Below are 17,955 nucleotides of genomic sequence, written 5' to 3'. Positions count from 1 at the left end.
AATGTTGTATACATGAAAAGTAAATCTGATAAAAACGTGCCCAAAAAAATGTGTTACTGATGTAGTTCAAAATCTTATTTAGGGAATAGTGTAAATTGCCCGGCTACGGATAAACTGTGTAACACGTGTAAAAAAGTGGGGCACTTTCAATCAGTTTGCAAGGGTAGCAAAATATCTATTAAAGTCAATAGTGAGGATGTGGGAATGGTTGGATGCAAGTTTGATTTGTCTAAAGTACTACTTTCAGTGCGCACCAATGCTTTTTCAGATGACCCCGATGTGAACAGTGTAAGGTGTAATGTTAAAGGCTCTTGCTGTGAAGCCAAAACTGGTGAAAACAATCTTAACATGATGGCCGATTCAGAAGCCCCCATTACAATCTTATCTAATGTTTGCTTTTATCAGTACTGCAGTAAGAACATGCCACTTCAAGAACCTGACATGCACCCTAAAGCCTTTGGGAACAGGACTTCGATTTTGTTGGCTACTTCCTTGAATCTGTCACCTATCTTGGAAGAACAACAGTTACCAATGTGTACCTTGCTCTGAAAGGCAGAAATATATTGAGTTGGTGATACTTAGCAATGGTAGGCCTTATGTTAAATCCTGGTTCTGCAACACCAGTAGTAGCAACTGACTCTTTCTTAGCCAAGTTGGGGCTCAAATAGTTACCTGATGACGTCACTCTGTTGTAAATACCCTGTTGTTGGAGGCTACTGATTCTTTACCCACTACTACTAACGATGTTCCAGTGGAAACAGTCACAGATGTTTTACAGACGTATACGGATGTTTTTGTGACACTGTTAGTTAAATTCAAGATTTTGAGCATAAAATAAAATTGAAGTCCAATGCACTGCTTGTTGTCCACAAAGTCAGACTGGTTCCTTTGAGTGATCGTGATGATCTTAAATAAATGCCACAAAAATTGGTATATGAAGGGGTCATTATGTCCACTGATTCGGCAGAATGGGTGAGTCCCATCGTGGTAGTTCGGAAAAAATCTGGGGAAATCCGTTTGTAAGTGGACCTTCACACTCAGAACAAAAACATAGTTGTGGACTGCCACTCCCTTCCCAAGGTGCAGGAATTACTAGCCAATTTGAGGCAGGCCAAATCCCTTTTAACACCTAATGTAGGTCAGCCTATCACCGGATCCCTTTACCATAGGGGACTCAGGATTTAACCACCTCATTACACCTTTTGCTACATTTACATTCCTGTCTTCATTTCAGACGAGCCTCTAAAGCCAGTGCGCTTCAAAGGGTCATGGATGCTATCCTGGAAGGTGTTACGGGCGTACAAGCTTTCCAGGATGACATTCTGATCTTTGAGGAAAACGTTCAGATGCACAATGTAATATTAGAAAGGGTTCTTAAAATTTCAAAAATGTTAGTATTACAATGAGGAATGAAAAACAAATTTGTTGTACAAGAACTAGATTGTTGAGGTCATTCAGGATAAGGTTTCTCCCAAAGACGAGGAGACTCTGTGGTGCTTCTTAAGGCTCAGCGAGTATTATTCCCTGTTCACAGAGAGGTATGCCTTTATTATCCAACCGTTATGATGTTTATTAAAGAAAGGTGTTACATTCACATGGAACAAAGCTGCTGATCTTAATCACTTCTGCTCTCACACTGGCTTTATTTGATTCAGACAATAGATATTTTGTGAATGAGGATATCAGTCACACTGATCTGGGTGCAGTCCTATCACAGTGGGTGGAAGGTAAAAAAAAAGGAACTGTGGTCATTTCATCTTGTAGCCAAAGACAGCCTGAGACCAATTATAGCACCATAGAGCGCATAGCGGTTACATGCTGCTGGGCAGTGGAGACGTTTAGAATCTTTTCTGAGGTACTCATTTTGAGATGTATACAGACTATAAGCCTCTTATTCATCTACTGAATGGAATTGCTCTGGCAAAGCATCAGCTAGGTTGATTAGGCTTTTGCACTTCTCCAGGAATTTTCTATTACTATCACATACATCCTAGGAAGTAAAAATAGTAGAGCTCACTGCTTGTCCAGAATGCCCTTGTAATCTGATGGGTTGTCTGATCAAAAAGAAGGTCTGGATTGTGTGGTGGCATCACTGGATGATTTGTTAGAGGACAAAGGGGTGATTTCTAAACCAGAGTGCCCACAAGCCCTTGACTAGGATCAAGATTTGAAAAATGCGATCAAATGAGGAACTTGTATGTTGGTATTTAGCCCTGCATTCCTCCATCTGCCATTAGGGCTAAACTAATCAGTTTAGCACATAAAGATCATTTAGGCATCAGTGGTACATGTGATAATCTGAAACAGTATTACTAGTGGCTCTCAATGGATAGCCAAATAATTAAGTGGGTCAATTCCTGTAACATGTCTATTCAGACAAGCATTGGAAGACCGCAGAGTCACCCTCACATGTTGTTCCTTTACCTGTAAATCCTTGGGACAAAGTTGCCCTAGATTTTGTGAGACCTTTTGAAACTTTGCCTGCTGACAAAATATTCTTGTTAATACTAGTGGATAACTTCTCGAAATGGGTGTACTTTAAGTTAGTAGCGAATCCTAAAACAATAACAGTAGTAAGATTTCTAAAAATATTTTTTCATACGGATGGGCCCCCCTTGATCCGGGTCCCTGACAATGGAACACATTTCACTTAAATTCATTGCATTGCACCACATCACCCATTTTCAAGTGCCTTTGTGCTGTTCAACCTCTAATGGCCTTCTAGAAAGAATGAACAGGTTTTTAAAGGAGTGTATACAGACTGCTCGGACAACTGGCATTGATGTTGAAGTGTTCCTGAGGCAAAAGGTTTGGGCTTACCTAACAACATCCCATAGTACTACAGGAATTTCTCCCTTCAAACTATTGAGAGACAGAAATCCCAGTTCTTCTTTGTGTCCTGATTGATTGAAACACAATGTTGCCTTGGGCACTTGGGAGACTGAACTAATCAAACAATGTTCAGTCTCAGCAGAATCATTCAAAAGAGTGTTTCAACAAAAGGCCTAATGTTAGAGTTCTCATAGAATAGTGGTGATTGGGTACTTATTAGGAAACCTTACAAGACCAAGAAAGGAGAATCCCAATTTATGTTACCCAAATAAATTGTCAAAGTTTCCTAAAGAGCAGTCTTGATTGATGGAAACGGCTGGTAGAGCAGGTGACACTTGGTGAAACTGTCCACTGAACAAGCTATTTTTTTTTTAAATTCTAGACTTACTGGAGGGTCAGAAGGCTCATGCTCTGGTTGAGGGTTTTTGGTGGATTGACATGTCTGGCAGTAATGACAGTCCTTCTGTGGCAGAGTTTTCTACTGCTTCAGACGTGAGATCTGCAGTTAACACTGAACCCTGCTAAGGGATGTTGTAGCAACAGTCTGACAATGCAGAACTGAAAGACTGCGGACCTGATGTTGCAATTTCCAGGCCCACATGCAAAACCAATCTACAGATCAGATAAGGATTTTTACATGCATTAACATTTTTCCCGCACCTTTGTTATGTAGTTTAACAATTCACTTTTGTTTTGATTTTATATTGTTTTTATTTTTGTACGGGGGAAAAGAATGTACCATACCAATATACATACTTACCAATGGAAAGGTCTCATGTTCGTTTGTTCTTTTTCTGATGCTATTTGTCTCTTTGGAATGTTATTAATTAAAGCTTACCTTGAGTCCCGTCCCACGTTTTCGGCTGGATCTCTGAGGCCACTGAGTTCTGCTGGCTGCCAGTTGGAGCTGGGTGTCATTGGAGTAGCTGTCACTTGGTATTGGCTCCCTTTTCACATTAATAAACTGGATGTTACAGCGTTACCTGTCTCCACATGCCTTCATGCACCCTATAATCCAGTTGGGATTAGGGTATATGTAGAAAAACAACAAATACTGGCAAAGCCAACAGGTCTCACATTTGAGAGATAATGTCTTTGCCAAAGGTTTTAGGCCATGCTATACAGAATCCCTAATGCTGTGTAGCATGGCTAAAGGAAAAAAAAAGATGCTATGATATGGCAACTGCGTAATTTTGTAAGCACTCACCTATAAAATGGCACTAGTATTTTTTTTTAATATACTGCATTAGGTTACGTAGGTAGCACAAAAGCTTTTTTTTTTTTAAAAAGTTCGGGTGGGGGAAAACCAAGGAGGGCACGGGAGTGGGAGCATCATAAAGGACACATCTGGGGGAAGCATCACAAAGGAAGCAGTTGAGGGAAACAAAACAGAGGGTGCTGGGTGTGGGGAGTAAACAACACTGAGGGTGGGAGTGGGGAGAGAAACACTGAGCTTTGGGAGCCAATGGACATTGGAAATTAAGCAAGAGCACATGTCCTGGTTCATATAAAACAATATTTTTTGTAGCATATGAAAATGTGAACTATAGGTGAATGGGAACAAAACTGATTACTTAAACCTGAAAAAAGGTCCAATTGACATTCAAACCAAACATTAAAAGCATCATCACGTCTCCAACACACAATTCCAAGAAGTTACCTGCAAGCAGCATTTGGGTTTGCATTTCTGGAAAGAAGCAACTCTACACATTTCAAAATGCTTTCTTCTGAAGAACGAGCTGTACAAGCTGCCATAAGTATGGTAAATTTTTCTAAAATGAGAAGAAAATGGAAAATAAAATCACAAATTATAACAACCTTAATTACAGAAAATGCATTGCTAGTTGATACATGATAATTACATTATTACTATGAGAGGTTGAAGGAACAGTTATGGACACATTAAAACTGGCTAAGCGTATACAGCTTCTAGCAAAGCAACTCTTCAATTGTAAAACATGCAAGGTAGAGCGTACAGATACCCACCCATAGAGGAATAGGAAAGCTGCTAAAAACCATACACACAAGCACAGACACAAACGCACAGAAAACCCAACATAAATCATACACGAAAGTTTATTGTGGGTGACCTTTACGTTTGCTGAATCAAATAAAAGGCACAAAGACCGCTTTCCCCAAAAGGTTAACGCAGGTCTGTAGCAGATGCATATTGAAAAAAAAGGAAAAGTGACTGGTCGAAGTGCTTGAATTAATCTTGAGTTAAACAAAGAAAACCACCAAGCCATGAGAAATGGTTTGACGCAAAGCTCACCCTACATCAAAAAAAAGATACAAGAGGTATGTTGTCATTAAACAGCTAAATCCGTTTGTATGCAAAACCTAAAAGTGATGGGTGAGGAATATTTTGATCAATACCCTAACCATTGCTTATGCTTTCTCCAAACTATTCTGACCACTCCCATGCACATCACTAAAACTGCTGGAAAACAAAATTCAACGAAAAAGAAACTGACACATTTTACATCCTCAAAGGTAACTCACACTCAAAGATAAAAATACAAAAAACTCTAACACCTGGAAATTATTCACACATTCACCCCATGCTCTAAAGTGCAGATTCACATGACCGACCCCATGAGTCACGCACAGACATTGAATGTCTGGGTCATCTGCAAAGAAAGATACACAGAAATAACCACCCGCAGATCACTCCTACCCAAAGATAAAGAAATACAAATAAGATGCACACAGTGCCTAGAAACACTCTTTCATATAATATGCAAGTTTTAAAGTGTTTAGCAACGTTGTGTTATTTCCATTTGTACTGAACGGTGGTGCATCATACTATAAAAAGATTCCACAGGCCAATACGGTTTAATTGCCAGGATGAAAATATAACAATCTGTGGTGGAGGGGGCATTGGCTTCCGCTGGCAGAACTGGCTGGAAGATTTCAAAGACTTCATGAAAGGGCCACAAGTCACTGACCCTGTGGTTGGGCAGAACAATCATCTAGGAACTGCCAGACATTGCATCATCATATCAAGGGGTTAGCAAGGCACTTAACAGGAAGTTTCTTCACAAAAAGAACATCGACTATATATGCTACTGTTTCAACCAAGCATCCCAGGATAGGGATGAATCCATGGGGGAGTTCATCACGCGACAAATGCCTAGCCCGATTCTGAGCTTTTGACGCGTTCACAACTGAAGACGCTCTTCGCCTGCGGTTCATTGAAGAATGCCATTCAGAGTCCTGCGCAGATGCCTCTTAAAGGGATGATACTTGGACAAAATAGAGGAAATGATGAGTCAACGATCAGGCAGAAGAACACGCAAATAAAATGGTAGCAGAAAAGCTAGAGAAACAAGAACAGGCATTCAGGCTTCAAACTAGTCAGAAGAAATGTCAGTCACCGGAACACCGGAGGATGCCGAAATCCAAAAACTATTCCCGACGAACAGGACATCGTCACAGCCCCGACAAACTGGGCCAAAAGGAGTCCCAGCTAAAATGCTATTGCTGCGGCCAAGCCCTCCTGCACACTGATCCGTGCCCAGCATTGGGTCAACAGTGTCACAGCTGCAGGAAAGACAACACTTTGAAAAGGTGTGCCACACCTCACATAAGAGCATACAGCAGAAATCCGGGAAGCCCAGGTTGCATCATCATGCGAAGGCTGTACATGACCGACCAGACTGCTCCGCCAGCTCAAGCCGCCACTCGCATGACACACAAAAATAGAGACTCCCAGGAGTCATGTTCTCTCACACCAATCTCACAAGACAATGAGGAGTACATTTGCATGGCCGCCGACCAAGACAGACTAAAGAAATACCCAAGGCTGCATCTCCGAATGAGAACACACTCTACCACATTTGTGTTAGATAGTGGTGCATCCCTCAACTATATCAGTATCACAGAGCACAACAGGATGAACCCGAAGCCCAAACTACAGAAAGCGGCCGTGCAAGTCTACACATGGATGTCCCAAGACCCTCTGCCATGTCTAGGGCAGTTTCAATCATCCCTAACTTACAAAGCCAGGACCATAGAAGCACAGATTCACGTGATCGAAGGGCCTGAAGCAGACTGCCTCCTCAGCTTGCCCACTTCCGAATGATTGAGGCTGGTGGAGATACTATATATAGTGGAGGACATTGTACGCAGGTTTCCAAAGCTATTCATGGGACTAGGGAAGCTGGCTTACTTCCAAGTCCTCCTGCACATAAATAAACAAATAACACGAGTGGCTAAGCCTCACAGAAAGGTACCCTTTCACCTTCAACAGGTGGTCGAAGACGAACTAAGAGTCCTCCTCAGGGCTGACATCATAGAGAGAACCACGGGACCCACCCCGTTGGTGTCCCTGGTGGTGGCCAAACGAGAATCCGGCAGCAAAGTGCATCTATGTGTGGACATAAGAGCTCCAAACACCGCCATTGAACGGGAAAGACATCTAGGACCCCACATCAGCGACATGATCACACTACTCAATGGGGCAAAGGTATTCTCCAAGCTGGATCTAAACAAGGGCTACCACCAGCTCCAACTCTGTGAAAGTTCAAGTTACATCACCATGTTTTCAACACATCAAGGGCTATTTTGGTACAAATGGCTCGGCTTTGGCATCTTATTGGCAGCAGAGATATTTCAAGAAGCGATCAGGAGAGTAATATGACACATTCCCAATGCCTTTAACTATAGCAACGACATCCTTATTTTTGGAGCCACGGTCAAAGAACATGACAAAGACCTGGATCAGGCATGTCCAGCTCTTCTGGATGCCAACCTAACCCTCAATAAGGACACGTGTGAATTTCACAGGTACATTCTGAAGTTCTATGGACATACATTCCCAGGTGACGGGATAAGGCCAGAGCCCTAGAAAGTCAAGGCCCTCATTGACACCCCTCACTCCCAGGACACTGGGGGTGTTCGGTCATTTCTGGGAATGGGCAGTTACTGTGCCCGATACATGAAGGACTACGCTACCATCAGCTACCCCCTCCAGGAGCTGACCAAGAGAGGTCAACCTTTCCAGTGGTCTCCGAGATGTGATCAAGCATTCAACATAATCAAGGACACTGTTGAGGCAGCCAGCAATCTGGCACACTTTAATCCTCATAAGAAGACTGAGATCACTATACGCGCCAGTCTGGTGGGACTTAAGGCTATCTTAGGTCAGTATGACAAAGATGGCGATCAAAGACACACAGTAGCATGTGCAAGACGCAGCCTGACTGACCGAGAGCATACTCGCAGCCAGAAAGTCTGGCTGTTATCTGGGCCTGTAAGCACTTTCACATATTCATATACGGGAAACACTTCACACACATCACGGACCATCAGGCGTTGATAACCATATTTGGAAATTCCCAAGCCAAGATGCCTCCCAGGATTGAGCGATGGGGAATTTGACTGCAAGAATACACATACACCATCATACATAAACCCGGAAAAGCAGAAAACCCAGCCGACTACATGTCACGGCACCCCAGAGCATCCTCTACACAAGACCATCGATAGCAGAGGAGTACATTCACCTTGTCATTGCTCAAGCAAGACCACCAGCAGTCCCCCTTAAAGCCATTGTTGAGGCCACTGCAGCTGATGTCACATTACACAATGTAACACGACTCATAGGCACTAACTGGTGGGGCCACATGGAAGAATCCAAACCCAACCACCTCAAGGAGCTAACATCCTTTCGACATGTAAAGAACGAACTATCCATTGCAGAGGATGGTCTACAGAGAATTGTCATTCCGAAGAATCTACATCAAGGGGTGGTCAACCTAGACCATGAGGGACATCGAGGCATAGTAGTCACTAAAAAAGCTCTGCTGGAGCGTGTCTGGTTCCCTTCCCTGGAAGTGATGGTCAAAGCTACACTAAAGGACTGTCCACAATGCCAACTGGTCTGCTGGGAAGAACCTCCTGCGCCGTTAAATATGTCCGAACTACCAGACAAAATCTGGCAACGAGTGGTAGCAGACTTCTCTAGCTCCTAGAGTCCGGCAAATACATCCTCTTTATAACGGATGAATATTCCCGATTCCCAATCGTACACTAAGTATCGTCTACCAGGGCAGCCACCACCATACCAGCGCTGGATGAAGTCTTTGCGGCATGGGAAATCCCGGAAATAGTCAAGAAGAACATCAGGTTTCCATTCAACAGTCGAGTTTGCCAAATTTGCCAGAGACCTCAACTTCAGACATCGAACGATCACTCTCCCTGTGGCCCCAAGCCAATGGGATGGTGGAAAGGTTCATGGCCACTCTGAAGAAGACCATAAAACAAGCTGAACTGGCCAGAATGGATTCCCGGGCAGCACTGAATGAAGTGCTGAGGGCTTACCAAACCACACAACACAGCACCACAAACAAATTGCCGGCGACAATAATGTTAGGCCGTACTGTGCGCATAAGAATGCCCACCTGGGAGAACTAAGATCACCATGTCCAGCAAGCCACTGATCCCGACGAGCTAGCGGAGATAGACCATCTAAAGTTGGTATGATTGGCTTACACCTAATTGGCATATTTAATTTACCTGTAAGTCCCTTGTACCGTGGTATCCCTATACCCAGGGGCCTGTAAATTAAATGCTACTAGTGGGCCTGCAGTGCTGTTTGCGCCACCCACAGAAGTAGTCTTTCAAACCTGCACAGTTTTCTGACACAGGGACCCAGCATCTAAATTTACTTGCCAGGCCCAGAACTCCCTTTTTACTACATGTAAGTCACCCCTAAGGTGGGCCCTAGCTAGCCCTACGTGCGGGGTGCTATGTATGTAGAAGGCGGGACACGTGCCCGGTTGCGTGGCCTGCTCTGGTAGTGACAAACAGCCTATTTAGTTTCTCACTGCTTATGAGGGGTGGCCTAGGCAGGTTTGGTATGGTTAATGGTAGTAAGAAATGGTGATTACTGGTGAGGCGGATTTTTTTTATCATCATTACAGAAATGCCACTTCTAGAAAGTGAGCATTTCTCTGTGCTTATTACTGGTGTTTTGCAGCTTGACTCCAATCCACGGCTAGGCAGAGTGACAGTTGGTCTTTGTGCATACTTTTCAGACAGCCTGTAAACAGGAAGGGTGGAGGTGTCACAGAGGAGCATCTACATATTGAATGGTCCCTCCTGGGCTGAGAGAAGGGGAGACGGGCACACTCGCATCTGTAAAGTCTGTGCCCTGGCCTCACACAAAGGGCTTGTTCACCCCCAACTGATGTCTGGAGCCTGTGCTGGAGGAGAGAGGGGACACTCCTGGACCAAGTTGTAACTGGTTGGAACCTACTCTCCCCTTCATTGTTAAACCTTGTGCAAAACTGAGAACAAGTACAGGGGTTTTCCCCATGAAAGAGAGACACACTTGACACAAGAAACATGCTTGTAACTGGACACAGAATGCTGTTGGAGGGACTCACCAGGAACTGCCTTGGACTGCTGCTGCTGTGCTGACCTTTGACCTGCTGGGTCACTAGGAGGACCTGCCACTGACTGCATCCTCCTTGAGCTGGCCTGTAGCTGGGTCCTGCTGCCCTGTGCTTTCTTTTATGTCCCCAGAGGCTGGGTGGTGCGCCCCTGACCTCTACCCCATTTATCTGCCAGCGTGAGGACAGCGCTGGATTTACAGCTGCGCCTCAAGAGCACCATATTTTAGCCCCCTGGTACCTTTAGAGCGCCTCTTCTTTTGGTGGCTGAAGCCCGGAGTAGTGCTTTACATATTTGCCTCGATGTATTTATTGTAGTGCCTTAAGAGCACCGTCGCCGGGGAGAATCACTACCACGACCCGGGCATTCCTTGTGTGAGAGCGCGTCGGAAGCACGCTGTGCCCATGCTCCCCGGTCGCTGCCAGAGGAATGTGAAGCTCCAATCTAAGCCTGTTGTCTTCCTTTGGGTACACTGGCCCACCATGAGGGCCGGTCGTGGCCCTGGGGCCCCCAGGGATAATTGGTGCCTGTATTGGGCATTGCCCTAAGAAGAGCCCGCATAAAAGAACAGGTGGTTGGGGCCGCTCCCTTCTGTCACTCTATCAGGCGGCCCCCATTTTGGCGTGTGAGGACAACTGGGGGCCCCCTTGCCTTAACCTTGTGTGACATTTGCGCTAGAGGGCTGCCACTTTAACATTCCTAACCTTGATGGTGTTATGGGCAATAATGATAATGGGGTTTGAGATGCACCATATAATATCTGATGGTCCGCTAATGTTCCTGCTATGTGCATGCTTAGTGGCATGTTTATTATAAGCCATGCATTTATGCAAATATGTTTTTATGACTTGCCATGTGGGTGCTAATGTTCCTGTTATGGGCATTTATGCAAATATGTTTTTATGACTTGCCATGTGGGTGCTAATGTTCCTGGTATGGGCATTTATGATGATGTTATGACAAGTGCAGTATTGTAGTAATGTTTTCCTAACTACTGTTTATGTTGCAGAATAATGAGTGACCTATGTGTTATATTTGACTACTGCTGTTTTTTTGCAGAGTAACAGTACTTTCTGGTACTTTGTAATGTTCTGACAACTGCTTGGGTAGCAGGGTATTACTGACATGCTGTGTTTGATCTAATAATTTTGTGTACAATACAGTTTATTTTTATGTAACTTGGTGTTGTGTTTCCTTTGTGGTGGATATAGTGTGTCACGTGTGTTGTGTGTGTTGTGCAAATGCTTTACACATTGCCTCTGGGATATGCCTGACTGTTCGTGCCAAGCTACCATTGGGGGGAGCAGGGGTTATATTGGGTATGTAACTCCCTCACCTTGATCAGAGTGGGTGGGTTCTGCCTGGCTTAGGTGCATACCCTAGCAAACCAGAAACCCCATTTCTAACAAAGATCATACGTCCCGTAAGTCCTTGTAATAATAAAGTAAGCAATATCCAACAATCAGGATTCCCATATAACACACAAGAATATCCCGAATAAAAAGCAAATACTCTTTCTTCGCTGCTCAGCAGCCAGATAAATGCTTTTCATTGTAGACTGCCATTTTGAGGGTTTGATTAGCACTGAACCGTATGAATGATACGTTTCATCATTTTAAATTACTTTGGTGAGTTTCAGAGTGGGGTTTAAAGACCAAAGTGCTAAATAGATGCCAACATTTTTTTAATTACATTTATACCTCTGTCAGTGAGTAGCAGTACCCGTAGTGGAGACTCTGGCGGAAGAGGACAGTCTGCTCTCGCTCTGCGCTGGAGGAATTCCAGTGAGCTGAACATGGGCAGGCATATCGGGAAAAGAGTCCCCTGAGGCCACTAGTGCATCTCCTTCGAAGACACTGTTACATTGGTGTACCTTCAGAGTGTACAGTGTGTCCAACACCGTACATCTCTATCTGAAACCACAGAGATTGCGGTAAAGTCACACCTGAAGCTAAGCTCCCAAATCTGGCATACTGAAAAGTCCAGTTTAATAATTTAGTGCTCACATGTTAGGAACTAGATTTTCTAGTTTGAGCAGCTAGACAGGGTTAACGCCAGCCAATTATATCCAATGGTGGGTAACCTGATGAGCATAGTTATCTGGACAGAGGCCACATTTGCAGGGATTATAAGATTTAAGTCCCTCCGCAAGTATACACAATAACTGGTCCTACACATCATCACTAGAGCAAGCAGGGAGGTTATGTCGGAGGTGGCACAGGGGGGACCAGCCCCTCCTTTGGAAGATGAAAGCGGATACAATAGATGCTTCACTACATAAAGCAGCCTCCAACGCTTTGGAGCCCCTTTAAAGGCAAATGATGATGCTAGCTGCTAGGCGCAGCTTGAAACCCCTAACAAGGCAGGGTGGGGAGCCACATAGGCTCCTAAAACCTCAAGGAGCTTGAAGGACTGCTAGTAAGGATAAGGCAAAAAAAAAAAAAAAAAAAAAACACAGGTAGCCACCACACCTCCTTCAGACATGTTTGGGAGACTTAGGCAGGTATTCGTAAAAATGAATAAAAGTCCCTTGGTGAAAAGTTATTTATGTTATATTTACTTGTAGAGCTCTCATATCACATAGCAGGGTGTCTTGGCAATTTAGAGAAGGAGGCTAACCTAGCAGGGGCTTATTGGATGAGCCACATTTTCTGTTTCTTCTTGAACTCTAGTACTGAGCTGGCAGCTCTAATGTAAAGGGTGAGTTCGTTCCAGGCTTTAAGAGCCAGGTACAAGAAAGCATGGCCACCACTCTGTCTCTTCGGATGCGAGACACAGAGGGTAGAAGGCGGCTAGTGGATCAATGGTGTCTGGTGGGGGAGTGAAAGCTGATGTGGCTGTTCAGGTAAGCAGGAACCAGGTTGCACATAGCTTTGTAGGTGTGCGTGTGAGTAGTCTGAACAGTGCAAACTTGTGGACGGGTAGTCAGTGAAGGTCTTTGAGGTGAGTGGATGTGTGGGTACGGGGTGGGATGTTTAATGTGAGCCTCATCACTGCTTCTGAATGGTCTGTGGTCTCTTAGTGAGGTAGGCAGAGATTTTGACGTGGAGTATGCTGCCATTGTCTAGCTGGTAATTAGGGTTTGGGCGATTGTTTGACGAGTATTGAGAGAAAACCATCTGAAATTTTTTCTTAGGATCTTAAGTGTGTGGAGGCGGGGGAGGCAATCAAGTAGACCTGGCTGGACATTGATATTTCAGTTGTTGATCATGATCCCAAGGTTCCTGGCTTGGATGGACAGGGTGGGTGTTAGTTCCAGTTTGGATGGCCACCAGGAAAAAAATAAAAGAGTGCAGTCTCTCTTTCAAATAGTACCAATTTAGTCTTCACTGAGCTGAGCTTCAGTGCTATCTGGGTGCTGTAGGTAAGACTGAATCCTGATTGGAATGGGTCCAGAAGGTGGTTGTTGTAGAGATGGTCTGCTAGTGATTGATGACTAGTTTCTCCATGACTTTCACTGGGCAGGGTAGCAGGGAGATAGGTCTGTAGTATGCTCATGTGGCTGGATGTGTTGTAGGTTTATTCAGTAGCACAGGATGGTGACATGTTCCCATTAATCCAGGAAGGTAGCTGTAGTGAGGGATTTGCGGAGGATCAAGGTGAGGACAGTGCTGAAGGGCTCAAGTCCTTTGAAGAAAGTAAAGTGCAGGCAAGGATCTGAAGGAACTCCTCGGTGGATGGAGAGCATAGTGACAGCAGTTTTCATGCAAGTGGTGGTTGGCCAACAAGTCTGGGTGATTTCTGGTGTGTTCACATTGTTGTGATGAAGGGGCGCCAAGTGGAGGGATCCAGTAAGGTGCTAAGATGTAAAGCACTTATCTTGTTGAAGAAGTAAAGAGGAAGCTCGGAGCACAGGTTCTGGGTGGGGGGTGATGGTTGTGGCACTGTCCGTGGGAGAGGTGAATCCCTTCACTAAGGAGAAGATTTCCTTTGAATTATAAGTGATGTTACAAATCAGTTCGGTCAAGGCCGATTGCTTGGTGGTTCTAAGTTCCTAGTGGTGGTGGTGGTTTGACTGTTTAATGGCAGATTTGCAGGTCTGTCACTGTTGATGGGGTGGGTGTCTCCAATGGCGCTCCAGCTGCATGCGGTGTTGCTTAGTGAGCCATAGTTCTTCAGTGCTTGAGGTCTGTTTCATGAGGCGGTCATGGTTTTGAGTGGTACTAGCATGCCCACACAGGAGGTGATCCCATTGTTGAAGATGTCCACGGATCAGATTAGGGCGACTTGGTGCATCGGCGGTGGTTTAGTAGTTCTGTGGTCCTGGTTTCCTAGGAGATTGAGTCACAGTTCCACCAGGTGGTTTCAGTTGGTACGGTTCTTTGATGCTGGTTGAGGTGCAGGCTGAAGCTGATAACGGAGTGGTCGGTCTTGGTGAGTGGGGTGGGGTTGTCTACTGTGATGCTGAGGAAGCAGACGAAAATAGGGTCTATGAGATGACGTGCCGGATGGGTGGAGTCCATCACTTGTTGGGTGAGTCCAAGTGTGTCCAGGTTTTCCACAGGGTTGGTGATGAAGTCGGTGTTGTCCTCCAGGCATTAGTTAAGGTTGTCGAGGATGATGAAAGAGCTGAGCTACAAGTGAGGCAATGATGTGTGCAATGGTGTTGGAAAGTCAGCTCTTGGTTCAGGTGGCATATAGAGCAGGGCACCTCCTGGGATGGCATTGTTGGAGGGGCTGAGTTAGGTGTTCCAGCTGGTCGTAGGAGTTGCCTGAGATAAAGAGAGCATAAGATATGTTCCTTATAGACTATTGCTATTCTCCAGGCTTGCTGGTTCTGCTTATCCTGACTTTTGGTCTTATAGTCTGGAGTGATGGCTGTTACGTTGTCCAGGGCTGATGTGGGTTTGATCTAGGCTTCAGGGAGAAAGAGTAGATGTGGTTAGAGGTTGTGCAAGGTCCCAGATTTCAGTGTACTGTTTGGTGCGTGAGCAAGTGTTCAGGAGAGTGTGTGGAGTGGTTCATGAGATGTGGCTGTGACACTGTGGAGAAGGCAGAGGGGAGGAGTGTGCTCAGGGGCACAGGAGAAGCAACAGATGGTGGAGTATGCCCGTTTAGTGCTGGGAGGAGCAGGCAGGTATCAGCACGGGGAGAGGCGTCTGTGTTCAGGAAGTGGAGGGCTGTGGCAGAATATTGTCTTAGGCTGGGCGGATGGAGGATCAGGGTCCTGGCGAGGGGTGTGGGCATGGATATATGCGGAGAAGCTTGCCTTTGCCACACCTAGGTACTCTGCAGCCACTCTTAAACAGTTCTGGGTATAAATCCTGGGGGCAGTGGCTGGGTGGGGCAGCAGGCAGGAGAAGCAGGTGAGAGCATGGCGCATGGTAAAAAAAAAAGGCAGAGGAAAAAGAATATGGGGAAGGTAAAGAAGCATAAAGAGCAAGAGAGGCTGATTCTCAGGGAGAGTAAAGGTGGAAAAAGTGGGCAGACTGAATGAGGGAAATCAAGGCAAAAGTCTCTAAAATATAAAAGAAGAAAAAAAATGGCAAATGAGAACCAGTTTTGAGAGAGAGCATAAGTGAGAACTGTAGAGAGTGATAAAAGAGGAGCAAAAAGAAAATGAAAAAGCAGCAAAGATAGGAAAAAGAAAGGTCAAAGTAAAACTGAGGGATTGAGTGAGGACTGGAGACAGTGAGAAAAAGCTCAAAGATGCAAAATGTAAAAAAAAAAAAAAAAAAATTTGCAAAGAAGGAAAAGGTGGAGAGTCCAAAGGTGGAAAGTGTCAAAAAGGAGTCCAAGGTGAAAAGAGCAGAACCATTGGCAGGCTGGATGCTGGTGGGCCTCACGACGAGCTGCACAGAGGTGAGGGGTCTGGAAGCCTTGCTGGGGGATGAGGAGACTGGGGGAGGCAGCCAGGTAGGACCAGGCAATACCTTGCCAGAGGACTAAACCCCCAGAAAGGATGAATGGCTCCCACAACCGAGAGAACTTAATGACAGGAAAACGTCTGGAAACCCTGATCAAATGACTACTAGGGTGAATGACCCTGTCCAAGTAGACATGGCTTGCTAGACCCAGAGGATATTTATCACCTGAGTTTAGCAGAACAGGTACAGGAGGTGAAGGTGCTCCAATACGTGTACACAAAAATAAGAAAACCACTATATAAGGACGTGAGCGGTCGCCTTTAGGCTGAATGTCCTAGTGCACCCCTAGATGGAAAAGTGCCACTGACGTGAGACAGGGAGGAAAATGGCCATGTTTATCTCAAATTTATTAAGGACCACAAAAAGAGGATTGATCGCTCTCTGGCGAGCATGCCAGGATAAACTCCTGCTTATTGTGGGGCCTCTGACAAAGATTTTGGAAATGGCCAAAGAGACTGCAAATCTTACCATACTGTTGGGTTGGGAGCAAAGAGTGACATGCTTTCTAGGAAATGTGAACTTCACTATCCACAAAGAGACAACTATCTTTATTGATAAAAATAGACCTTATACTGGGAGAGTTAGCTACCACCAAGGCCGGATCAGTAGTGGATGCTGGCCTATTCAAAGATTATTTTAGCTTGAAGAGTCTTTGGCCAAAAGGATTTGACAGAGAAGGGTGGTAGAGGTATGTCAAAGTGGAACACCATTCTAATGGCAAGGCCAAAGAAAGTGTGAAGGCTTCCTTCCAACCAGATACTGTACTATAAATTGGTGAGATCCCACTTAGACAGTGTCATGAGTCAAATTCAACACATTGTTTATTGTGAAATATAGGAATTTAGAGTGAATTCGAGAATAACAGTTTCTTCTTTAACACATATTAATTCAGCCAATGTTCATCGAAGTGTCAGCCAACACGTGTTTCGCCCCTTATTGCAAGTACGCCAGGGCTTTCTCAAGGCAAATCGTATAAGGTAGGAAAATCCTCTGATACAAGTATCAATTGTTGATGATAATCGGACATCGGGACGCGATGCAAGGATTTTCCCTTTCTTAGTCCGATTATCATCAACAATTGTGATAAGTTGTCTAAGTGGGATCTCACCAATTTATAGTACAGTATCTCTGCCTGAGGAGGGCTGGGGCCCAGGCCCTCCGGTGACAAGTTCCCACAGCCTTACAAAACGGCATTTTTCACAGGAAGTTTTCCGTCTGGACCCTTGCGCTTCTCTTTTATGTTCCTTCCAACCAGAGGTCAGGGCAGATGAAGTCTGCGGTACAACAAATGCCACAGGAGAAACTTCAGGTAAGGATCATCCTTCCTTCCCACACAAAAGTGGGTTGAAAACTAGGGCAGTTACTACCCAAATGGAGGGAGGTTACAAGGAACACATGGGCACTGCAAACAGTGGCAGGGTTATAGATAGAGTTCTATGGAAATCCAAGGCAAAGGAAAAGACCCATTCCGCTGTCTTTCTCAGAGGAAGACTCGGATCATACATCTGGAGGTGACCTCCCTTCAGAGTAAAGGAGTAATAGTCTCAACCATTTTCCATCTGAAAGGATCCTTAAGCAATATTTTTCTGGTCAAAAAGAAGGACGATATTGACCAGTAATAAATTTTAGAGAGTTCAATGAGTATGCTATACTGCCACTTAAAAATGGAAGGCATGCACCTCCTCAGACATTCTACTGCCAAATGAATGAATGACCAGGTTAGTTTCGAAGGATGCATACTTCAGAATTCAGATTTTTGCACCTCAGAGGAGAGTTCTTTAGTTTATGTGAAGACAACCGGAGTATCAGTTCACAGCACTTCCTTTCAGCCTCTCCTCTCCTTTGTGGGTGCTTCACC

The 17,955-nt window shown here is 44.9% G+C and overlaps 1 protein-coding gene across 1 annotated transcript in view; it reads right to left on the bottom strand.

Moving 5' to 3' along the window:
• ASZ1 (ankyrin repeat, SAM and basic leucine zipper domain containing 1) overlaps positions 1-17,955 on the bottom strand; it is a 995,454-nt gene that overhangs the window by 825,813 nt on the left and 151,686 nt on the right. The window contains exon 4 of the mRNA XM_069228909.1: positions 4,493-4,604. Coding sequence (XP_069085010.1) covers positions 4,493-4,604 — 112 coding nt within the window. The remainder of the gene's footprint in view (positions 1-4,492; positions 4,605-17,955) is intronic.

Source organism: Pleurodeles waltl, chromosome 4_1, assembly GCF_031143425.1.
Source record: "Pleurodeles waltl isolate 20211129_DDA chromosome 4_1, aPleWal1.hap1.20221129, whole genome shotgun sequence".
NCBI classification, from domain to species: domain Eukaryota; kingdom Metazoa; phylum Chordata; class Amphibia; order Caudata; family Salamandridae; genus Pleurodeles; species Pleurodeles waltl.
The sequence above is the reverse complement of the archived record's forward strand: the minus strand, read 5'-3'. Positions and strand labels throughout refer to the sequence as shown.